A 26,257-nucleotide genomic window follows, 5' to 3' on the forward strand; every position below is an offset into this window, starting at 1 on the left:
TGTGCAAGATTTTAAAATTCAAGATTACCACGTTAATAACCAAATTGACCAAATTACTGCTCTTATATTAAATCCTCCTGTTTCAAGCAGAAATTCTATTAAAATGTTAAACTTATTAAATAAGTGAAATCTCTACAAAGCAAGAAGATTGGATTTTTTTTCTTCAGTAATGCTGGGCATTATCTATTAAATTCTTTGTTAGTGATTCTATGGTCTTGTTCTATGGTCACACTTTAATTTACTCTTACCAGTAACAGTAGGTGGCAGCATTGCATCACATGCCTATATTTGACCACAAGGAAGCTCAGCTCTTATCTGACTCAAGACAAACAAGACACAAACATTTTCCTCTACACAAGTTCTACTTTAGGTAAATATGACAGGCTTGTGTTGATCCACCAAATTTCAGACTGAAATATTCCAGTATTACTCAAGAGGGATAAAGTTTTCATTCTTAAACTGTTATGGCCACTGTCTAATTGGCTACATTGTCTAATTTTTATTTTATTCAGAAGCATTTATTGATTTTAAAGTGTAATTTTGTGCCTATAATGTGCACTTTTTAGAGCAACGAATTAATGATGATGTAGGAAGAGGTAAACACCCTCTGTATGGAATCTCTGTAATGTAGTCATGAGATTGATCTTAATCTAACCTAAAATGGTGTTCAGTTGCATTTGCAAGGGCTGTTTGCAATTTAATCTGTATTGTATCTGGCTCAACATACAAATACACTCAACGTGGTACTCTTACATATTCACTAAATAGCAATGGGAATATGAGCACAAATGCTTTATATTATGTGCTATTCCTCTCTAAGCCCTGGCCCCCTGCCCTTGTTTACGTGGGAGGTGGTGAACAGACAGTTGCCTGGTCTCCTGCCTCGGCGTATGTGGATATGTCGGTGAGGCGCCAGCCCGTTCCCACTCCCCGCTCGCGGGGCGGCCAGCGAACGCGCGGGTACCTTGCGCAGGGGCTTGAGCTGCGTCTCCATGATGAAGTCATACTTGCAGAGCTCGCAGCAGCGCGTGTCGGAGCTCTTGATCCACTGGTGCAGGCAGCCCTGGTGCACGAAGCGCAGGCTGCCGGTGCAGCGGCACGGCGTGATGAGGGGGCACTCCTCGTCGCCCTCGCAGTGACAGATCCTGCGGGCACAAAACCACAGCCTTGACGCCGCTCCCGCCCTAGAGAAATCACGGCTAGCGGGGATGCAGAATTCAGCTACCCCGGTGCCTCCTCGCCCGCCCCCCCCCCCCCCCCGCGCGTTTATTCTGTCAATCCGAGGCATGTGGAGATGCCGTGATTCTCACCCCTGTGCACCGCACCCTGTGAGTAACATCTCGAGAAAACGTGGTGAATTGCATCCGAGAAAATGTATTGCGCAATGATGTACCAAGAGCAGAACTGCAAGGACAAACACACATATAGTCTTGAAGGAAAAAGATAAAGCGGATATTCAAGAACACTGCCAATACCAGTATGGGAGAACATAAAAAGTCTCACACTCTGCAGTTCCAGAGAAGACTGAGAAAACCACAAGATTACGCAGTAAGCAAATCCGGGTCGCTGAGGCAAAGCACATTCACAGTCACTTAAAACGATACACGTTGCACTTGGAATTTGAACTGATGGCATGTTAAATGTGAACCACTTTTACAGCAATACATTTTAAGCAAAGCTCTTGCAGCAGTTGTTAGTTCGCTGGGGTTTAAAAAAAAAAAAAAAGAAATTAAACAGCCACTACTGACACCACGTTTGTACTCTGGATCAACGTTCTGAAGCCATCTTCAATCTTCCCTCAGGTGCATCGCAGGACATTTTGTGAAACAGAAACAGCGCGAGATGGGAAAATACAAAACATTGAGCCGAACATTTTCCACAGGCCTCGCCTTGTGCCAATTCTCCGATACTCCACACGATCAGATACAAACATCTTCAGGCACCAGCAGCGCTGGCACTCTCACCGGCTACATTCGCAGACACGAAAACAGTGCCCACAGCAGGGGTTTGGGGGGGTCATCAGAATCCAGATTACCCTGCCTGTGTTTCTTACTTCTACAGCGGACGCCCATGGAGGAAGGCCAAGTGGGAAGTGCAACCCATTTCTAACCCAGAGGCCTCACACTGATAAAGCTGCAGAAATGCAGAAACAGCGCAATGGACTCATTTACTGGCATTTTCGACATAACCAGGAAATGCTAATGCCAAGAACCGAGCAGACATAACATTTTTGAGAGCCTGTTTAATGGGTCACGCTCACTGGAGCACCGGCAAACATCTGTAGTTTTCCTTTCAACTCAAGTACATGTGGTGGTTTTAGGCTTTGAGTAAGCAGCTGCAGAGACTGCAGTGTAGTCCAATCACTCACTGACTGACTGACACGGTGAGGCTCCCCCAATGTAACAGCAGGGTCTTTATCTTACCACTAGATGGCAGAGAGCCAAAATTGTTTGTTGTCACTCTTGTGTATGATTTGAGGGAAAGCAACAATACTTGCACATGACAGAAACCCTTGAGCTGGTGAGGTACCTCTGCTTGTTGTTACATTACATTACATTATTGTCATTTAGCAGATGCTCTTATCCAGAGCGACTTACATATATTACAATTGTATATGTTATCCATTTATACAGCTGGATATTTACTGACTCAACTGTGGGTTAAGTACCTTGCAGAGGTACAGCAGCAGTCCCCCAGCAGGGAGTCAAACCGGCAACCTTTTGGTTACAAGCTCTGCTCCTTAGCACTACGCTACACTGCCGGCGTTGCGATGTGGACTGACCTGCACACCTCCATGTCATCATCTGTGTACAGTATCTGCGCTGTGCCGTTCTGACACGCTGACCTCCTGCCCGAGGGCGCGGACAGGACCTCATCCTGTGCTCCCGGCTCCTCGTATATCTTGGTGATGCAGTCTTCCTCGTGAGGGGAGGAGCTTCTGGGGCTGCATGCATTGCCCTGTGTGTCTCGGAAGCTCCCCGCCTTCCTCTGCACAGGAACGGGGGTCCTCGCGTCATCGCACGGCGGCCGGTCTTCCTTCTTCGCCGACGGCTTCCGCCGGTTCTTCAGGCCTGTGCAGCCAGTCTCCTGCGGGGGCGCGTGGTTCTCCTTGTCCTTTCTGTCATCCTCTTCGGACCCCAGCGAGACCAGCTCCATGGCCTCGTGCTCGGGGGCCCTCTCCCGCTCCTTGCCGGCCTGGCTGCGCCGCCTGCTCCTCTTCGCCCTCTCCCGGCTCCAGCTGCGTGCCTGCCTCCAGTTCTCGTCCTCCGAGGAGGAGTCGGCGTCCCGCCGGGGACCGCCGGGGTGCCGGGAGCAGTCACGGTGGGGCCCGCGGCCCTCGGGGGCGTTCACGCATGCGCAGACGTGGCAGGCCTCCTTCTTCCGCCTGTGCCGCCTTTTCACCTGCCTCTTACCCACCTGTTGACCCGAGGCGGTCAGAACCGTGACGGGAGTGCACTGCTCAAAGCGGTCCTCCTCCACCTTGGGCAGAGGGCCGGAGCTGAGCCGAGCAGAGCAGCCGATTTGGAGCGGAGCCAGCGACAGCATGCAGAGATGGACAATGGAAAGCGGAGAAGAGAAGGTGAAGAGACAGCTCGACAGACATGAGGAAAACAAAAAAAAAAAAACAAAAGTACACCGTGATTTCACTGGGGTTCAGTTGTCAGTTGCAATGTGTTTTTTTTTTTTTTTTGTGGGTTCTTGAGATCGGCTGTATGTTTTGTTTTGACTGGTGTTGCCAATACCTCCTCTCCCTCATATTTCACGGCCTTCAGTCATTACAAAATAACAGAATTGAACCTGTTATCTTCGATATTCGAATTTATAATCTCTTTTGATAATCAACTGAAGCCCAGTTTAAAGAAAAAAACTTCAAAACTGATTTAAGAAGTGTTAGAATTTGATGATATGACCATAATTAATGCCAACACAAACGTTAGAACACAAAGGACAATACAGAACACAGACAGGTGGTACAGGAACCAAGCTAACAGGAATAGTATAAATCAGATTAAGCTCTGTCAGAGCGTTTGTGTCCAGCACCTACCTGCAAATATCCTGAGAAGAGGGAGTCACTGAGGTCCGAGAAACACTTGTTTGTCCTAGTCCTGTTGTGGAACTGCTTGCCTGCAATGACCAATCGTATAACCTCACTTTTGTTTTCCAAAAAGGCATAATTGAGGATAATTTAGTGAAAAATTCAAAATTCAGTGGTCATGGTTTCAGCAGAAAACAGAAATGACTCTGAAAACAAAAAGAAAGAACTAGGTGTAGAGCAGTGAAAGCGAAACTAGTTTCAGGAAGTTTTCATTTGCTCCGATTACAGTTTAACCCTTTAACTGCTCTTCTCAGGCCCTGTTAATGATTGCTGTATACTGTGTAGTATACCGTGTCTAAATTCAAGGCCTTCTGGAGTTTGGTTTTGAGGATAATACCCATACATAAACCAAATGTATTCTCTATGGTGGTGCACTTTAATATTTTGTTATACAATATGTTACTTAAATTACTTAAATTACTTAAGCTTCTATTGCTGAAAATGAGAAGAAAATCACATTTTGTACACAGTACAAAATGTTTCTCATTGATTCAGTGTATTTGTGGAAAAACCTGAAATGGCTGGTCATGCTGGGATAACAGGAGAGAAATCTCTAAAGAACAGGCCTTTGGGAGCTAATCTGCATCATCGATTATGTTCATTTTGAAATGGGCAAATGAGGAAAAAACGCATGAAGTGCCGTTACCTTGGAGATGTTACTGGATCGACTCCCAGAACGCCTGGGTGCTTTCTCGCTCTGAGAACAAGAGAACAGAGAGCTTATGAGAAACTTGCAAATTCATTCCTGAGCAGGAAATACAACACACCTAAAGACACACCCAGCCCTCCCCCCGATAAAAACACACAAACACATTATTAACTTTATGTGCTTCTGCAACCAACATCTACCATTCTTTCTGTAAACAGAATGAATTTAATATCAGTTTTTGTAAATGCTGAGCGAAGTTTACATTGATAATCCAATATGAATCTCAGCTGTTCACTGTTTAAACTCCAGTTTATAATGACTGGGATGGCAGTTATGTTTCTAAACATCTGGCAAGAACAGTAAGAAGAACTGGGAAAAGAATTTTTAAACAGTAAATCGAAGACGCTTGTGGTGCACTCTCACAGTCACCCTCAGTGAACAGCATTACAATTTCAGCAAGAGGCAATGCCACATGTTAATATTCACACACATTATGAATAATACTGTAAGAATCTATACTATACTAGACTCCACATGTTTTGCAGGGCTATCATCTGAACTCAGATAATAGCAGTCCTCTTTTCAAAGCGGTGTCCATCTGCTGTATGACTAAGAGCTTTCCCTGCATTAAAGAAGTTGACTCAGGTCACAGGATAAATGTGCACCCTGGGTGACACCATACGTCAGAGTGTGTCACACCACAGAATAATATGGGATGAGCTGCAATGCAAGAAGCTAGCAACCCTGACATGGCCTCCATTTTCACATTAGCACTGTGTATGATATTTGATTCAAGTTGTTCTGCTGTTCCAAAGTAGTTGTATCAATTTCATACTATCATTTTCATCTTATGACTGCCATAGTCAAACACTCGAAAGTGTTCAGGGATCTGAACAATCAGAAAACATGGATGAAGGAGGTTAAAGAATGCAGAAAACAAAGCCAAGATGTGTATGCCGAAAACAAATAAAACAACTGCACACGGTAAGCTCACCCATACGAATAATCAGTTCATTTTAAACAGTAAATGTTATTAATGTAATTATTTACTATTGATTTTTGTTTGGATAGGCAAAAATAAATATTACTAAAAACTACATTATCAAGTGGTTACGCTCCATAATTTTTCCTTGAATTCAAGCGGCCTGCATGGTTCAACCACCTCTAATGCACAGCAATCCTATTACTAAATATAGCGGGCGCCTGCATAACAGGATATGTCAACCAGGGCAACTCATTTGCAATCAATTCGTCTCTATTTATGGGGTGATTAAAAAGGATTTTGGCAAGGTACTTCTAGGAGGTGGTTAAGGGTGTCTGAACCACGGCAGTGTGTGAGAATTGGACTGCCTGATGAGGGGGTGGCGGCGGTAAGGTGCGTTTCTGGCTCACATTTAATTTACTGCCACCGTTCCAGTCGTTTTACTTCCTGCAACCGGCAATATGTCCTCAAAGGGGAAAAAAAACCATCTAACACAATGCGAGGCTTTTAATGACACCTCCAGAAGGGCATTTAAATTCAATGCGCTTAAATATAGCTGGAGTCATTTGTAAAAAGAAAGCCAGGCCTTCATTGACAGTTGTCTCAGATGAGAAATTGCTACAAGATGTAAGATGACACACAAAGTCACAATACACCAGCAGACATAACGATCCTTACTCAGTACCCTGTCAGTAGGGACAATTCATATCTCACTGCTTGATACACTAAATATGATAGTTATTTCCAATATAGATATTCACATCAATGTTACATGATTCAAACCATCCATTTGACATCCTTTTCCAGGTGAAAGGGTGAAAGAAAAAAAGTCACATGTGTGCATATTTGTAGATTTCTTTCCTGTGAAGAGAAAACATGTTATGAATGATCCATACCATTACCTTTCCTTTCAATGTTTTTCCATTGTACCTAACATCATCACTTCTTAAAAAAAAAAAAAAAAAATTCTTGCTTCACCGTGTAAATTTGAGGCGGATATAGTCTATTATAGCCTTTGTTCTCCGCTTTCCAAGCGTAGAGAAACAAGAAAAGTCATGATGCATCATACATCTTTCTCTGTCGATGGACAACTCTGAATAATGCAAGCCGTATTTTGAAATTCAACTTCATGTATAAACCGTGACTGCGTTCATTAATCTTTATTTAAGTGATGTAGTGCTTTGCATGCAGCAGTTTATTTTACTCTTTTCCTATTGATTCCTGCAGACATAAATCCTGTCCTGGCACTGATACGCAGGCCTGCGCCCCGCTGTGAAACAACGAACCCCAATTCATCATAACGAAGATCAAGCAAAGAGATTCTGCTGTTCATAGTCCTTAAACAAGATCATTCACCACGCAACATTACTCTTCGAGCATTAAGTGCCACTCTTGTGAAAACAGATGTGTCTTTGATATGACAATTAATTTAAAGTTGGAACAAACGACAAATTGAAGAGTTTCATTGTAAAGCAGGTTGTGTGCAGCACGCTTCAGAAAACAAGACCTTACTGTGTGGGGGTTAAACCCAGGGGCTTAGAGAAATGTCTTTTTCACTGATCCACAGTATATTCTGCAGGGACAATGCAAACTTCATACAACCCAGTATTATGAATTCCAACACTGATTCCAACAATGATTCACGTGTATGTTTCAAACATATATGTATAAAAAAATCCATCTTCCTTTCATAGTCTGTCCATCTCAAGGCAAGAGACTGACACTAAGCAACTGATCACAGAAATTCAACAGAGCCTACTGCCTGCACCCACGTCCTTCTGTGAAATCTCTTTTCATACTGAATAACACAGCAAAGGAGCAGTGACAAAACATCGTTTGGTATCGAGAATTTCGAGCTCATATCAAGTTCTAAATGTTTTTAAATACAGTGACTTTCCATTGCAAAACAGGCCTCACGCTTACTACACAGAGATATGAGATACGCTCACTATTGCGGTCCCTGTATCGAGTCGTGAACATTCTGGTGTGAGAACAGTGTTTAACTGACCACATCTTGCTAGTAAGCAAAACATACTTGCAGAACACTTTCATTTTCACAACATTTTCAAAGCACTCTGAAACATCTGTGACTTCAACTGGGAGATAATGGACAACGAAAGAGATCTTAACACAAAAGTGCCCAAAGTCTGGGGTGTAAAGCACGATCAAGCAGCTTAGCGACGGTTCACCTGCTGACTGGGCTCCGAGTCCGCACCTCCTCCCGCCTGCGCCTCCTCGCTGGGTTTCTGCCTGCACCCCGCGCCATCGCCGTTACAGATGTAAACCATGGTCCAGCCCGGGCAGGAAACCCAGTCAACCACCCCACGAGCGCCTTTCTTTCTTTCACTCCGAACGCATGGCAAACACGTCTGCGAGTCGGCTCCGGACCCGCGCCGAGAGGGTCACCAATGTTCGTTAGCGCGCCGCCGGGGGAAGAGGGAACCGTATTCCCTCTACATTATTGATGAGAGAGATGAAAGCTGTATGACCTGTCGGCGTCCGCCGGCCTCCAGTTACCGAGCCATTTATGTGGCGTGTCTCAATAGTTATTTCATTTATGTATACGGTGGGATGATGGCATCTTAGTATTGAGGAAGAAAATATAGGACAGTACCCTCTGTCACTGTCAAAGTAATTTATTCACAGTGCTACTGACACAAATGTAGTGAAGTGTAAACAACAGTTGTTCCTGTTAGGATATTGACACTCTAGTTTTTGACTTCCAAAGCCTGCAACACCTATATGGCCCATAAAACCAAAATCAGAAGCTGTCTTAATAATTTTATCACATATTCAATGATCTTTGTGTATGACTGTGCATAACGGATATCACAGCCTTGCAATGATGGCTTTAACTATATAGTTTGTTATAAAGCAGATATTTTAAAATGGATAATGTATTGAGTGTAAATATTGACAAACATATGGTTTGTACTAACCAGCAGTTGATCCTGCTGGTGTTAAACTAAACCGAGAAGTACGTGAACTACATCAAGTTCCAGTTCCACAATGTTTCCTGAAAGCTATGTAGAGTCATTGTATTATTCCCTCTAACCAACAGACATGCCTGGAAACCACAGTGTAAAATTTGCTTCCTCGTTCCTTAAGAGTCCCAACACTGCCATCAAATGGCATCTGAGGAATCAGCACCCTGAAAAAGGCTCCAGAAGTGATGACTGCAAAACCAGTATGTGCGTATAGAGGGCATCTAAGGCTGTTCGATCTACACACACACACACACACACACACACACACACACACACACACACACACACACACACACACACGCACACACACACAAAAATATTTACAGAAAAGGTCAATACAAGAACAATAAGCACGCCCTGGGCAATGTGTTCAGTTGTACACAACAGGCACAGATTGATTCAACAGCTCTCACAAGACAGCAAGTACATTTTAAGGTTTCAAACTTTTACTGTAGAGTGCTTTAACATCAGAAATCCACACCACTTAAGAATATGATCACTTTGATTCCTTTTGACAGTCTCACATACTTGTTTTATATTATTAGTAATACTTAATTACAATAAGAAATGATCAGGTGATCATCATGTACTGATGTAATCAACATGATGTACTCAAACAACATGGTTTATGTTTTGTCAGGAGTATACAAAATCCAATATACATGAGGGTTCAGGGTGTCTGAAACAACTAGGCTGACAGAACTAACAGTATTAGCTATAAAATCCAGCCAAAAGCAAAATGTGCACTGTATGTACTACTTGTTTTGTGTATCTTTAAATAAAGATTTACACAAGATTCAGTGTAGTCCTGAAGACCTCTTTGGTGATGTTTTCAGCAAAGCATGACTCAGAACACAAATATTCTTAATTTCGTGGAGCATACACTTGCACACAGCATCATGCACTCATAGGTGGATTAGAATGGCACACCACCTAACACCCAGTCAGAATTCAATTTCCCTTTCATTAGCTTTTTACATTTCAGGTGACTTTCTACATTAAGAGAGCTATAACTCTTTGTCATTGCGAATGCATCTGAAGCATTTCACTTTCATGGTTTTCTGTTTAATGGCTATTCAGAGTGACTTTAAAGTAAATGTTAAGCGAAGGCAGCATGGATTTCTGTTGGAACTTAACACGCATTTCTAGTCTCTCGTCCAATGGCATTACCGCCAAGAACTTCCTTCCATATAAACATACAAACGTTACATTAATCTACATTCAGGAAACGGCCCTGTATCCTGAAGTTTGCAGACTCAAATCCAAGACATTCCACCTTCCAGCAAAGTACTTCCTTTTTCTTCCTGCTGTATAAAAACATGCTCTGCAATACACAGTGGATAAGAATATCCGCTAGGCAGTTAAACAGTGTGTAATGTAATCAGCACATTATCTTTGCAAAAAAATGCAATGGATATTTTTTCCCCCACGGAAACAGCTGGGGGGGGAGTGTGTGTGTGTGTGTGTGTGTCTGTGCGCGCATGTGTGTTTGTGTGCTTGGGGTGGGACAATGGACCTCAAGCATGTGGTTTATTATCCTAACAACTTACAGAATGGGATGGGTGTGTGAGATTTTCTGTAATAGCATTTCTAACGCCTGGAGGTTTCAATACTAGACTGAGTACAGTCGATCACGCGTGAATGGAAGGCTTGCGCTCATCCACTCCCATGTGGATAAACCACATCTGACACAGTCAGGCTATATTTCAAGTAAGCAAACCATTTCAGAGAGGCCTACTGGGAAGGGTTTATTCGATTTTGATGATAAAACCTTAAGATTTCCCTACTGAGAATGTATGGACCTCTTTCAACATTTATAAGCGCTAAAGCGCAAAGCAGAGGTAGTGGTATCACAAAAAAAGCTCAATCTGGTTGACGCCGGCATTGTATGAGGTATTTATTTTTGCCAGACGTAGAAGAGCAACAAACGTGTCTTCGGATTGAGTTGTCAAATGAAACGCGTGACTTAAACGACACAAGGGAAAGAACAGGATGCAAAATCCCTGGCCTGCCTCATGATTCTCCGCATTAGGGACTGCCTTCTCAACAGTCTGGGCGTTTCAAACAGATGCACCACTTCGCTCCTCCATATTCTGCCCTACCCTCGACCACAGATTCAATCTTGTGCTGACAAAAAAAAGTAAACAAATCTAAGTGCAGCAATGGCAAAGTTCATGTTACACCTGCAAGAGATACAAGGATCAAGGACTGACCTGGAGGCTGGAAGCCACCGTGTGATTACTGAGTGGCAGATCTGGCCGCTGGGGGAAATTAAACGAGAATGTTCCGGTCTGAAGTAAACTGAGGGCATGTTAGCCAACACAGTATAATTTTGATCATGACGGATGGAATACTTGGCCTTTGCAGCCTCGGGTCTCTGAAGCTGTAGCAGAATCTTGTACCACCTTGCAGGTGTTTCTGTTGATAATAACATGTAATTCTTTTTGCAAAATGATGAGATATAACACATACTGAGCTGCCAAAAGAATCCCCCAGGGGAAACTGCTAAACGACATTACTTCAACAAGTTCCATCATTATTAAGTATACTGAACAGAAGACAAATGATAAGCATGCACTAACCACTAATGATGACTATGAATTTGAACAAATAAATTACATAAATCCTTCAACGGAATATCCAGAATCTTCAGGTCACCCTTTAAATCCCAATCACCTAATCTAAACATTTTTTCCAATCTGAAACTATAATATGACCCCAAAATCAAGTCCACTTCAAGTCAATTTACAGTTGAAGCTACTGGTTATGAAACAGATCAGGTTAATGTTGGTTTGCCCAAGTATGAGCACCAGACTCATTCAGAAGTTTACTGGAAATGAAGTTCATACCTACCCTTGTAATTCACAGTCTTTAATTGACACTTGGAGTTAACTGGCAGCATGAACTATTTGACCCTCATTTGACAGTGTTTGTGATACAACTCTGGACTTACGACATGGGTTGCTAGAGTCAACACCAAGAGCAAAGTACAAATACATATGCATCCTTTATTCATTCATACTTCTTCAATAAGAGAAATACCCAAGAGAGTTATTGACTAAGCTACTCAGCTGATGACGAATGTATTAGCTCTACATGACAGGATAGAAAAGGTTATTTTAGAATTCAAGGAAAATCAGATTTCAAAATATATTCAAGATTTGATTTTAATTTTAAGATCAAGGCAATCATACGATGTGACTATTGAAAATTATAATATGATCTCCAAGTGCTTTAGACACACACTAAGTGGAAGTGGCATAATTATTCATGTTAGTGATATTCATGATAGTAACACTGCCTCCACCTCACGTTAAAGACATTTAGCTAATGAAATTGAACATAAAGAATATAAAATGTAAGAAAGTCACATTTTCACATATTCAATTATGACATTACATTATGAAGTACTCATGAAGATTATTATTTTCAGACATCTCTCTCTCACTATCCCCCCAATAATCCTGGTGAGTTCAAGTACCCCTCTGTCAGTACCTGCTGAGTTCATCTCATTACTATAATCAAAGTGACACACTGAGGCACGCAAGAGATGAGCAGGGGTGAATATCGAACCTCACCTGAGACTAATGAAGACAGCCTCAGGTCGTGTGGAACAAAACACGAAGCCAGGGTAGCCATATAATGATGATAATACTGGCCACTGATAAATGTCACGCTTCTGGGGTCTGGAAATTGTACTTTTTTTTTTTTTTTTTAAAGAAATCCTCTAATTGTGTCCCTCTCCCATGGGGTCCATGAATAATGTGTGGTGGTATCCTAATAAAGTCCTCAGCAGGGGAAACCTGACTTTCTCGCCCCCGGCAAGTCCTGCTGTGACATTTCAACAGGACCTTCGGTTTATTTAACTTCTGCATTAAGAAAAAAGGTGGTTCAAGAGGAATCATGTTGTTTTCATTAAATATAATTAATTGGCTATGAAAATGTTAACTGGGAATGTACACACATATATGCAGTGTCACACACTGAAGTCACCAAGCCAAATTAAGCCTGCTCGTTATCCAAAAGGTACATATACATTTATAGGAACACTTTTTCCCCCTTTTTTACCATTTAGAAGAATCACATCCTTCACACATCCACAATCCTTCAGTCTCACATTTGTCAGGTTCAACAGCATTGTTAGTGCTTCCTGGTGACAAATAAAATTCCAATCTGATTGATGACCTCACACGCACACAGCAAGGTGAGGAGAAACGCTAATCCTGGCCAGCACATTCTCTAACATGGGCTATTCTATCGAATGACTCACTAGACCGACTAACTGTAAATCAAATCGTTACACCTCACTTAGCTCTGAGGGATGCCACAACATCACCGCAGCACCTGATTAAGATTTAGCTTGGAGAACAACGCGTTAGCACGCGGCCGAATTGAAATAGCAGCACACGCCCTTCGCGGGCAAGGACGGCTAAGTGATTCGCAGCGATGCGGTTTTCGCGTTCATAAATCAGTTAAATCAGCCACGTCTGAGGGCCAAACAGTCCTTCACAAGCCTAAGGGCAGTTTATTCTTCCTCCACCACCTAATACACAGGTATGACATACTGTATATACGAACACAGACCTCCATTTAACCTGACAGCAAATGTCCTTTCTTAAACTACACTTAGATCTCTGAGGTTGCTAATATTACTGAAAACTGCAGAAATTGCAAGAAACAGGCAAACAACAACTACAACCTAAACACTTACTTTATTTTCTCAATAAAAGAGGCCGAAGTTTCGGCCTCTGTCTGTGAGCTGAGCTGTGTAAAACCTGTCACCATCTATTTGCTGTGCATCACCTCCCTGTATTACTGTCTTGTACCCCTTGCTGACAGTCCTCTGGAGGTTCGACTCATGTCCTGGACACACCAACGTGTCACAGAGCACGACATTGGATTGTAATTAAAAGCTAAAATCCCATCTTGGCTGAAAGTCTGCGGGATGCCTTTCTGCTTGGAGTGGCTCACCTCGTGCATCAAGAGGCAGGCTACTCTGACACACTTCACAAGGCTAAAATCACAGTGATCAAGCAGACCGTTGACTCCAGGCACTCATGTTTTTCATCACACTACATTATCCATCTCTTTAGGCAAGTAGATAAGGACAGCGACATCCATGTGATACCAAATGAAACAAACAACACATTTTAATTCACCAAAAACATTTGTAATTTATTTTTCAATTTCAGTTAACACAACAAGACAACACGGTGTCCCCTCTGACTTGCATTTTGATTAATACACACCAAAAGGATGCGCAGCACAATATATTTTATTTTAAAAACATGAGATAATTTCATGTCTCTTCAGAGGGTAGATGTACTAAAGTCTGCTTGTTAGAATAATTTGTGACTCACTCGCTCACTGTAATATGATAGTTGGTGTCAATTTGAAAAAAAAAATTGAATTTGCATACATTTGTATTTCCAATTTGTACCTTGCGCTAAGAAATAAATCACCTAGCACATAAAACATTTTGTGAAAACAAAAGTTGCGCTGCTAAGTGCCTGGATGTGCTGAGCTAAGTGCCTGCTGCTGTGTTGAGCTAAGTGCCTGAACGACAGCTGACATTGCAAGAAAAAAAGGAGGATGCTTTCCACAGATCAACCACACCGCCTTCTTCAGTCTTATGATGGAGATGAGGAAGGGCATTGCATAGCCTGCACCGCCTATGATGCTAAAAGACCATCATCAGCATCCTCAAAAATGAGTGTAAACAAATGTAAACTGGAATGACACCTTCGTAGGCTGCACAGCATCAACCATCACAGAGACACTGAAATGAATTCCTAATCATTTCATTTTAAATTCTTAAATTTAGTTAAGGACACTGATTGCATCATGATATCTCAGATCACACAGCGAAATTTGGTAACTTTCAAAAATTATTGTAAATCATATTACGATTTTTTTTTATTGAATAACGGCTTGAATCAAAAGACTACATTCTGAAATATTTGTTCCAAGTCAGAATCAAAGGACAGCTGTCTATTAAATATGACAAAAATGCAGTTTAAAATTCGCTTATAAACTTTATTCCTTTATTTGTAACTCTGCCTCTAAGAATAAACCACTCTTAAGAATGCTGCAGTCATACATCTGTCTGTGAAAAAATGGTTCCTGAATGTCTTGGAGCCATGACCAGACATTCACAAAGTGGAGAACACCAGGGCTCAGGATAAAGGCAATACGAACACACCCCTGTAATTTTCTCAGCTGAGCTGTACTTCACCTGATCTTGTAACCTGATTTTATTCCCAGCAACCACAAATTCACAGATTCACAGTGTCTGGTTTGGATCTTGAAAAGAAAGGAAGAGAAGAAACCTTAAGGAAAAAGTCTTGAAACAGTTACTTTTTCAGTCAAAATAGTAGGGTCCACTTTATCATTCACATACTGCCTCAGTTGACACCATGTGTCAGCTTGTCCTCTGCAACTTTTGCCTGCAACACGGAAGTTATCACTTGAGTGTCTTTGATTTCAGAGGTTCTTTCCAGTTTTCCGAGACCTTCATTTATTCCAATATCTTTAACGTGCATCATAAATCCTCCATCTGTTCCTCTGACAAGTGACTCTCAAAGGAGGCAGGCCTCTGATTTGTGGCAAGCCCTCTGAGTTTGTGAAATCAATGCATTATTCCTGAGCTGAGCTCCCAGGGCCAAGTCCTTCCCGCAGTGCTGACAGCTAACAAGAGAGAGCCGTTCCAGGCACACGGTTTCCGGAATGATCCGTTCCTCGTGCGTCAATCATTCCATTATGATTTCAGAATCCTCACATTGCTATCTTGAAGAAGCAGACACATTTTTTTAAATGTTTTTTTCTGCCCAAAATGTTTTGGTGTGAACAAGAACAAAAAATTTGTTTTGCATAAGATATTGTGCTGTCATCAGCAAACACTTTGAGCTAAACTGCTTTAACTCTCTTAACTATGTTTACATATACATTATTTATACATATATTATTTATGGTACGACTATGAAACGTTGTTGACAGTCTAGAAGTATGGTATGGACATTACTGCAAAATTAAGAGCATGAACCTAGTTCTGAACTATTCAGAATACCATTTTTAATATGCAGCATAAGTCTACTTATTAAAGTACATATTAAGTAATCACCAGAATTATAACAATGAAACACAAAGCAGCCTTTCACAGATAATGTATGCATAAAAAAGGGTAGGCAGCTTTAATCAAGAGCTACTTTAATTGGATGGCTGTTCAGTTATTAAAAGCTAATTTCATTATCAACACCATAATGACTATAATTAATACATGCCTGGTCAATAACATTTCCATTTACTCCTTTGGCAGCAAGGTACATGAGATTATATGAAAAAGCTTCATGAACAGGTGCACATACTTGACAGAAGACATGAGACTACATCTGATTAACAGTGTCAGTCCATAACACACTGCTACAATGAGCAGTGGCATACCAAAAATACATCTAAAGTAAGGAGCTATAATACTCCTGAAGTTCTAGATAGAGTAACAGTAATAAATACATCACGTCAAATTCTAATTTGTATTTGGAAACCTTCTCAGAACACCATGTTTAATGTGTAGGATAAATACTCCTAAATATTATATTCACACATTATTATCCACAATAAGTAAAATATATGTTTGATCAAAATAAACATCAAAGCGAATAAAATAGCAGTATTATAGTTAATATGCGATGTTAATTTTTTCATATTCCACCCATTAATATAAAACAGGAATCTGAGCAGCTCCTCAGAGCTGACACATGGGCTTGGGATTACGATAAAATTGTGAAAGAATATTGTATTAAAATTTATTCCCTACTACTGCACAGTTGAACATATTGCATTTTAAATTGTAATGAACGTTTTTTGTATAAAATCTCTGCAGACATGCAAATAAAGTTCTCCTGCTGTCAACACAGGTGAATAATTCTGATTCAAGAACACAGCTTGCTAAGGTTTTTGACGGTATTATCAAAAGCTCTCACTAAAGCAAAGTGTCTGAGGAGAATTCATAATACTCCTAAAATTTTGCTTCACACTGTGATATTTCACTGAATATTACACATTGTCTCCATTCCTAGGAGGCCCATTTATTTCCTCCATATATAAGCCTTTTCTAACACCTTCATATTATTTGACTGAATATTATATCTACACCAGTGGGACTATTCAGTTCAACATGATGAAATATTGGCAAAGTACCTGCTTCTATAAATGGTTTAACCATTTCCAGGAATTGATAGCTTGTGTCCATTTTTAAAATGAACAACATCTTAATTTGTAATGATTCATACTTGGTATATGTCCATCACAGGGAAAAAAAACCAATGAAATCAATTGGTTTTGCAAAGTAACAGGAAATTTGTATTGATTGGATGACGACACAGAGATAGGAATGGCGTACACCCTCATACTCAGTCTGTGGTTAGGGAGTCTACTGCAGGGACTGAAAGAACCTTGACAATGTCTGAATGCAAACAATTTTTCTGTCTATTGTGGTTTATCTAAATGGAATTTGATAGTCACCACAATGATTATCACAGCAGCGGTCTTGCACTCAATTCTACTTTTATCATTTCCAGCTAAACCATCCTCGCCTTAAAAAGGGTTCTAACAAAATTCAGATTTATACTTTCTATTAATGTTTCAGTTGAGTTTTTCCAATAAATGTAAGACCTTCCAGGATTACGTCTGCTGTATCAATGTTTAAATTCCCCTGAACTACAGCTACTTTGTGGATGGAGTTACTTATTTGAGAGACTTCAAAATGCTTAGACACACACCTGCACACTGACATGGCTACTGTAGCCTTGATAAATGTTTTCAAGTCAGTGAGTTATGACGAAACATGAACCTGTTTCTCTCTCTATAAAAAAAGCAAAAGTAAAACTGAACTTCTTTTTCAGGAGTTAGGGAATTTGTTATTATACATTTCCATGGACAGTGAGATTTTTTGAAAACTTTCATGACTTTCTGTAATGAAATTACTTTCAATGACTTTCAAGGGCCTTGAGAAACCTGTTTAAACTAACACAGACATCAGATAGCTGAGCATAGATCCTAAGGCATCATGGGAAAAGCTTGAAGAAGCCATTTGAAAGCAGACTCCCTCTGTTTATTGAATCTGTGTTGGCAGCAATATTCATTTGCAGAGGTTCTGGTGGATTAGATACTCTCTCCTTCTCTCCCCCCCCCACCCTCCCAACAGCAAACTGTAAAATACTTGTGCACAGACAGACACCTTATGCCAGCTGGCAATCACAGCACATTGTGTCTCCTGTCTACTCTTTTGGATTCCTTTCCATGCCTGTTAACTAAGGTCTTTATTGGGCTTTGACTAATGATGTATATTATTCTGGAGGTCGAGAGGCCCACTAATAATGATTCATAGCCTCCTTCCGAACACAACCGAGAAATATGAAAACTCTGAATCAACCTGCCCCTTGTGCAGCGTCTCGCCTTCTAGTGCGGCTGTGTTGTGATATAGACTGGCATTCAAAGTGGAAATGTAGGATCCCACACAATTTCCTGTTCTTTTACTCTTTAAAGAAAATTATTTTGTGAAACTCTAAAACTAATTTAATGCAAAAAATGTATTAAAACATACCTTAAACCCAGCATACCTATTGCCTGTACTTTGGGATGCAGTTTTAAATTGTACTGTGTATTAAAATAAAAAGGATGGTTTGATACAACTGGTTAACACAGTGCAGTGTTTTACTTTATCTGTGTACTATGTAATAAAGCTGATGCTTCCCCAATATCCCATGGACAGGTTGATAAAGCAGTTTCACTGCTTTATGGTCAGATGTCTTCTAGCTTCCTTCAGAATTGGGGTGCTTTGCCTTGCAGATTCCCTGTTCATGAAGTGGGAGTTCAAAACTTATATCTGACTAAGTTTTTTTCTTTCATAAAGGATTTAGAGCAGATCAGTGCCAAGAGGTGATCAAGCCCAGATCAGCGAGAAATGGAAATAGAGGTCAAACATTCTCAGCTCCGAAAATTACTTCTTATTTTAAGACATCTCTTTCATTACTTCCTGTTATATTTTTTAGAGCCCGCTGTGGGTCATTATCCCTATGCCTACACCAGAGACAATTCTGTAAATAAAATCAATTACAGCAAAAAGGAAACGCTCTCAATCAATTGGGCCTAACTACAATGGCGAGAATAATTTGTCAGTGATCCCATTTGTCTCAGTGACACGCTTACATTAGAGACAGGTGTCTCAGTACAATCAATCACAGCAAAAAGGCAATGTTTGCAATAGGTTCGGGTATGACTAATTGCTAAAGTAATCTTCCAGCTTTATGATAGGGTACTCGGAATAAGAACATCTACATTGACTAAACACACACCAGTTTTGTATTTTTTTTTTTTACCTCCAATATTATCTTTCCGTCTAACATATGTTCCCAACAGACTTTCAGCTTCCTCCAAACTATTGGCAGACATGTTTCATTTCAAACTGTAATTCAAAAAAACTTTATGGTTCATTAAATAGAGCATAAAATGGAAGTCTTCACCAGACATTATGACCCTGTGTAAAAGTACAGAGCTCTGCACAAACAGCAACAACAAATCACAGACATGTCACCAAATATTAAAGACATTCATAAATAACGTGGTAGCTCATGACAGGCCAGCAACATGATCTATATAGACAAGTGCATCTGTGTCTCTGTAAGAAAAAAAAAAAACAATATACACAGTGAGTCCCCAGAATCAATGCTTCAGAACAGAACAGCTCACCTGGACCTCTCCATTAATACCCTTCAGTGATTGATGTGTTTGGATAGTATGATTCCCATTGGGTTAATGATCACACTTGCTGTGCAATCCATGGCCCACTTTGGCACTCTGCACCTGGAAAGTGATTTCACATTCTCTCAGGTGGCCTCACAAACTTGGAGGCTCAGCTGCCAGATCGGCTATAAAAAGACACCATCGGACACATGTTCACGACACTCTCTTTTAAACATTCTCTGAAATCTCCACCTCTGCCTTCTATTCCACCTCTTCCGTCTATTTTTTTCCACTGTGATTATTCATTCTGCCGGGTTCTGAACCTTAGAGCCGCGGTGAATCATGTGGGAATTCACATTGCCACCAACAGCATTTTCTCTTTCCCTGGACTGCGAAAAGCTCGCTGCCTCTGCAGGCTCTTTAGGCTTGTTCTTGGATGCACTCGGTTGCACTCCAGCTGACAGCCCCAGACTAAACCGGCCGGTCTGCGCTGCGGTACGCACACGCCCATATAGGGTAGAAAGTGGCGCTCCTTAGGGGGGGGGAAGAACCGTAAGCGTTTCGCCGCATCTGAGAATCGGTTTGAAGAGCGAATACCCAGAGGCTGTTGGCTGAGTGCTACCACATCACAGGCAACGGCGAGCTGGCAGACGAGTGCTGTCCAGGGAGGATGCGCAGGAGAAGCTCGCGCTCTAATTGAACAAAACAGACTCCGGCTCACGCAGGTGACCAATTAAACTGGGTCGCTTTTTTTTTTAGTGAACTCCGAATGGACACTGATGAGACTAATGATGTGACAAAAACAAAAAATAAAAAAAAGGGTTCTGGACTCGAGAGTGCACAGCAACTCAAACAGGCGAACAGTCCTCAGCACATTCATTAGCGGCCGTTTCTTGCTGAGGGTCTGACAGCAAGCAGCGTTGTTGCACTTTGTGAAACAGCGCGGCGGGGTAACCTCCACAGATTGCGGCAGCCGCAGTGGGTCTCCGCGCTGCTTGCTGGTGCAAATGATTTATGAAAGGCGGGCCAGGTATCGATCCCAGGCAGTATTAGGGCAGTTCTGTAGACTGCATCAGGTAGCCTGTCCTGCATTAGGCGCGGTCTGATATGGGCGAGATCATTCACAGTGCACTGCCAACAACTTGCCAACAACTATTACATACCTTTGGACAGCCAAGACAGAAAACCTGATAATGCCAACATGAATCTCTCAAGATGTTATGGTAAATACACACTGGAAACCTTCAGTAAAAGAAGCTATGTAATAGCTATATTAATGGTTATCATTTAAATCTATCTAAAGGTATCTGGCTCATGTTTTATGTCTTGAACATGATTGCTACACTTTTAATGAACACAACGCTATTGCATGTATTGATAATTAGAGCTTTTGGGGGAAATATTCTGATGGATCTAATTATTAGTGAAGAGGAATGCTTCACAAAACCCCAAAATGGGTGGGGCTGTTTTGTCAATTACTCATTGATTTGAACCAAATAATGTTTTACGGACAGCAAAATGTTTTGATTGATTCCCATCATTCAGTAACTGACAGCACACAGTAACTCCACCCATTTACAGAGAAGCCTCACGTTCCCACCACAGCTAAATACATGCTATGCCACATAACTACTCTGAGTTAGCAGGCTGCCAACAAAACAAGACTATTTTCTAAGACTATAATGCATTTTTTCCTCAATGAGCAAACACAACAAGAGCTGAAAACAGTGTCAGGGAGTTCTTTTCTTGTAGCCGAAACAGCTGACAGTTAAGTTAAACATGGAGGACTCTGCTTTCACACAGCAGATGTGTGCTGTGCATGGATGGATTAAGTAGCGTGGGAGGTCGGTAATCAGGGGTATTTATAGTGCAGCTATGTCCTTTGGTAAGAGACCGGATTAAATCAGACATGTTTGTGTGGTGCGGAATAGAGACTCTTTTAAGAGCTTGGAGCTCCAGTCTGCTGTGATTAAAGAAACAGGTGCCGTCAACATGTCATGAACCCTTTGCCAGTACAGCACAGAGTGGCTGCCACCACAAAGGTCAGGGTGAGCAGGTTACAGTATCTAATGATACGTAAATATTTACATGATTTTTTTCCCATTAAAAAACAGGGCACATTTTTAGTTATTGTGCCACAGAGACAAAATCTAACACTTTTGTAGTTTGTGTACCTTATCAAATTGAAATATGAAACGTTATCAACTGTACCCTAGGCAAAAAAGTTACAAAAACATATTTTCTAAAGTAAACAAGGACATCAGAAAATCTAGATACACCTTGGCACTGCAGTGGCAAGAATTTCCCCCAAATCTCATCTTAATTGTGTGCTGACACCAGGCACCTCATGCAGGGGGTGAGAAAACCTGCTCCAGCTTCAATAAGATGCTTATCTCTAAATACATAAAACATATCGCAACTTGCGTTAACATTAAGTCATAATTCCGCTGCAGAGCGGAAGACATGCACACTTCCCTCGGTGGAACATCACTCTCTGACAGCTCTTTGCCTCCCCTGAGAACAGGATGATGTGCATTGCCATGGATAAGAACAGCAGTTATTATATTCAGAGTTATTTCTGTTCCCACCCAGAGTGTCTGTTTGATCAGGCTGTGGACCTGACTATGGCTGCCTTCAGACTCTCAGTGTCATGGTGGATGCAGTTAAAAGACTTGACATGATAGAAAATTTTAAGTAATTAATTGAATGCTAACATGGAAGGGCACCTGTGTTAAAGCTGGATTTTTTTTGTGAGAAATTCACAGCAAATAGGAAAATAAAACCAAAGGAAAGCGTTTGGTTGGACGTATCAAGTACAAATCAGACTTTAAAGGCCAGCTGGCTTGGTGTGTACTTGGAATGTCCAACCACTTTCTCTGGGGTTTACTTTAAAAGCTCCTAACCTCCTCCAGAAACCTTCAGAATAACTTCAAGCTGCAATTAGTCATTAGCTGGCATGCTAATTGTTGCCTGTAAGTTAATCTTTCAGAAAACTGCCCCTTTCGAAAATGTTGGCACAGATGGGACCAGCCTGGTCACTGCAGTCTCCTGGTTGGCCTAGAAGCACAGCAATGGCCACCCTAAGTCATAGATGTGAAAAAGGGGTGCTGCAAAAACAAGCGCACTCGCCAAAGGGGCTAAACCTGTTTGCACAAACAGATGTGATTAAAACTCATGCAAATGTGTTCGTGAGGCTCCAAGTATTTTGACACTCAACTACTGAAAATATCTACAGCAACGAGAGCTGGTTATTTATAGCATTTATTTATTCCGGTGTCAAAGACAGAGGTTCTCAGGCATATCTTCATTGTGTTTGATTTCTTAAAGTATCATCAATCATTAAAAAACTAATGGGCGTGAATGTGATACTATATGTGTTTACCTGTAAAATAATGTAAAAAACATGTCACTCCAAAACTTACAAGATAAATTGTCCAAATCAGGTAGGTACTTTAATGAAGACCGCATGGGGAGAAAAAGGCCTGGCAGAGAATGAAGCTGAGCTGTAGACAGCATGTGGGGACAAAGGGAGAGACAAACGAAAGGACAAGGACATCTCCCTCACAGAAATGGGCGTTTCTAGCTTTAAAGCAATCAGAGAATCTTTGTTCAGCAATAGAAATGCAGTACATCTGCAGAAAATGACTAGATGAAGGTTGGAAGAATGAGGAGGGAGAATGGGTAAGGGACGAGGGACAGTGGACGCAGGTGGGGGGCTGTGGGGGGGGGGGGCGGTGGCAGTGGCGACTTGCATCAGGCGCACTAGGGCTTTGTGCCTGTCAGCTGTATTTACAAGCAAACACACATTAATCACCACAGTCTATTTATATTTCTAAATGCTGAAACTGTTGCAGCAAAATCTACCGAACAGAGAAAACTGGGCTCGGGGGAGCATTAAGCGACGAGACGCATAATGGCATTACACAGCATACTGCCCATGCCGATTTACTTAATTCACTTCATAAGAATGTAATATGCACTTGTGTGACTGGTGCTTGAAAGGTGCACCGTATTGTTTGACCCACAACTTAATGGACAATTAAACCTTCCTAGATCTGCTACCATTTACTTTTACTTTTACCATTTTGTTACTTCATTTCAAGTCCACAGCTACAGATGTGATGCTGAATTTACACTGTAAAGCACCAACAATAGCAATGATGAATATGCATGGAGCTGTTGTGATGTACTAAATGAGCAGCTATACAATTTAATGGAAGCTATCATGTAAAGGACATTTGTTTACGGTGATTTATTCACTCATTTAAATAGCAGATGTTTGCACATAACATGACGCTGTAATGAGAGTATTGTCCCCATGAGTTATTATGCAAATTCCCTGTTAGCATCTTTGTTCAAAAGTCCATCATTATCACCACATAACTGACAGAACTGTGCTTCAACAGAATAGAGCAATTGATCCAAACCAGACTCTAATATCTAACATTTAGGACCACCCATGGAATTCACCATAAGATGGAAAAATATCACTCCAAAACTAATGTACACAAAGTATCCTACATTCATAATCTACGTATACAGTAAATAATTGTTGGGGCTGTGGCCTATGGAGCACTTGCGTGTTCGAGTTGGAAGAAAATTCTGGATATATAAGTACATAAGGTATTCTGACGGGCACCCATGGCGTGAGAGTGTTTACACGGTGTTCCCATGAAAGAGGTTAGAGTGACATGCAGCACACCTTCAGCTCTGAGAGTTTGTTACTCTTAATTACAAACACAATCAAGAGAACCATTCTAGGGGGTTGTGTTGCAGACATTCAGTACCTCAAAAAACACATACTATGCATTAGTGGCACATGGTGGAGTCCTTTAGGTCCACAAAGGTATTTTAAAGGATAAACTTAAATCACAGTAGATTAACATGGTATCATACAGCAGAACTTGAAGTATGTATGACTAAAATTAGAAACATAGCCATTTTTCAACGGAAACATTCAAACTAAGTGGAATAAGATCAATATGGAAAAACAGGACAACCCACATTATTAATTCATTTCATTAATCCCAAATGGACAAATGACAAAAAAATGAGATGAGACTACACGCATCAATATAAAAACTTACTTGCTGCGTGGAATGCAAATAAGTTTGAAATATACACAAAATTCAAAGAAAACTGATTTTACTAAGCCTAAATAAAATGTTTGTCTAAAGGTTATGAAGTTTTCCGAGGATATCCCTCAGTTTAATTAACTGGCACCAATGTTCGCCACCTGACAGTAATTCCGAGTTTGTTTGGACGCACCAAGCTTTCACCAGTCCCCCTTGTGAGGGCTGTGTCTCACGGTGTCACACAGTGCAGTACATCCAAGCAAAACCTTTGCCTGCGTTTAATTCCCAAACATTTGTTGAGAGTTTTCCAGAAAACTGAATTAACACTGTGGTGAAGAGCTGGTACATTTTTAGAGACTGCCCCTAGTTGGCCTTTAAACAGGAACAGAAGGTACAGTGAGCACATGGGATAGACTAGATTAAAAGAGGGTGGTATTCGAGGCTAAGTCTGGATCTGGGGGCTGCGTTCACAAAAAGTAGGGCAGGAACTACATGAGCATATGTCAATACCGCCAGATAGTCAATGGGATTATATTAACCTTGTGACACACTTGTTAAATGCGGATACACACCCAGCAGCTAACAATGGCCCTTTTCATATTTCTCAGTAGGCTGCTGGCTCTGGAGCTGAGGGGACCATCAGTGCTGGTTTTGGAATTTGAAACTAAGAGGTTGGTCAAAGATTTTTATAATAAAATTACGACCAAACCCTCTTGTCCTGAGTGACGCAAGTGTCAGATGGAGAGCGTCTAAAAAGCAAAGACCCAATTATCAGATAATTGGACCGTGACAAGAAGTCAGCCGGGGGGCGGGGGGCATCTACGTGTCATCACTTTAGTGACTCCTGATCCCCCAATCAGTGAGGACATTCAGTCATTTTTTTTCTCTCTGCTCCGAGAAGGAACAGAAAGAAGCAGATCCTTAACTTGCCGAGGTCAGACAACACTCCGGGACACTGGAGAACTCACCTGAGAAGCCACTGTGAAGCTGCATAGACAAGTGTGAGGTCAGATGTTGAGTCAGGTGGTCAGATAAAACGATAAAGAGCCAGTTTGAGCTGCACCAGGCCACTGATCGATCGCTCACGACAGCGCCAATGCAAACAAAAGGCGATTATACCAACACGCGGAGTTCAGATGTGAGGTCACGGGGATGCTCCACGTGAATCATTGTTTAGAACTACCGACAAGTTTCAGGCCATAAAACAGACATACCCAGACAGAGAGTACAGATGAAAATTCAGTACAAATGATTTACATTAATTCATTTGGTAGATGCTCTAATCCAGAGCAATTTACAAAAAAGTGCATTCAGTATGGTCAGGCAAGTATCCACATGGAGGTTTAATCATGAGTGCCCTACCTGAACTACAGTGCCAGCATACATTGCCACAAAGGAACCATCACACTGTACAACCTTTAACTTCCAGCAACCAGGGTTGAACCAACAAGCGTGTATCGTCACATTTACCACAGAGCTTCTTCATACGCAAAAGCTTGAACAGCAACCAGGTTTTTAGCTTCAATTCATAAACCACCACCAATTTTACAGCTAGCTTTCACCACAGTGTTAGGAAGGGATGGGTCAGACTTTAGGGAGCCAAGGCATAGTCCAGGTTTTCAGTTCATTCTGGAAAATGGACATTGATTCCACTGTTCTGACATTTGTGGGGGGCTCATTCTACAGTTTCTGGGCCAGGGTAGAGAACACATAATATATCAGGTCTCA

The 26,257-nt window shown here is 41.4% G+C and overlaps 1 protein-coding gene across 1 annotated transcript in view; it reads right to left on the minus strand.

Moving 5' to 3' along the window:
- march1 (membrane-associated ring finger (C3HC4) 1) overlaps positions 1-26,257 on the minus strand; it is a 52,247-nt gene that overhangs the window by 4,544 nt on the left and 21,446 nt on the right. The window contains exons 4-7 of the mRNA XM_036516611.1: positions 4,743-4,793; positions 4,046-4,125; positions 2,783-3,592; positions 965-1,145 (exon numbers count right to left, since the gene is read on the minus strand). Coding sequence (XP_036372504.1) covers positions 965-1,145; positions 2,783-3,592; positions 4,046-4,125; positions 4,743-4,793 — 1,122 coding nt within the window. The remainder of the gene's footprint in view (positions 1-964; positions 1,146-2,782; positions 3,593-4,045; positions 4,126-4,742; positions 4,794-26,257) is intronic.

This window comes from Megalops cyprinoides, chromosome 22 (assembly GCF_013368585.1).
Source record: "Megalops cyprinoides isolate fMegCyp1 chromosome 22, fMegCyp1.pri, whole genome shotgun sequence".
NCBI classification, from domain to species: Eukaryota; Metazoa; Chordata; class Actinopteri; order Elopiformes; family Megalopidae; genus Megalops; species Megalops cyprinoides.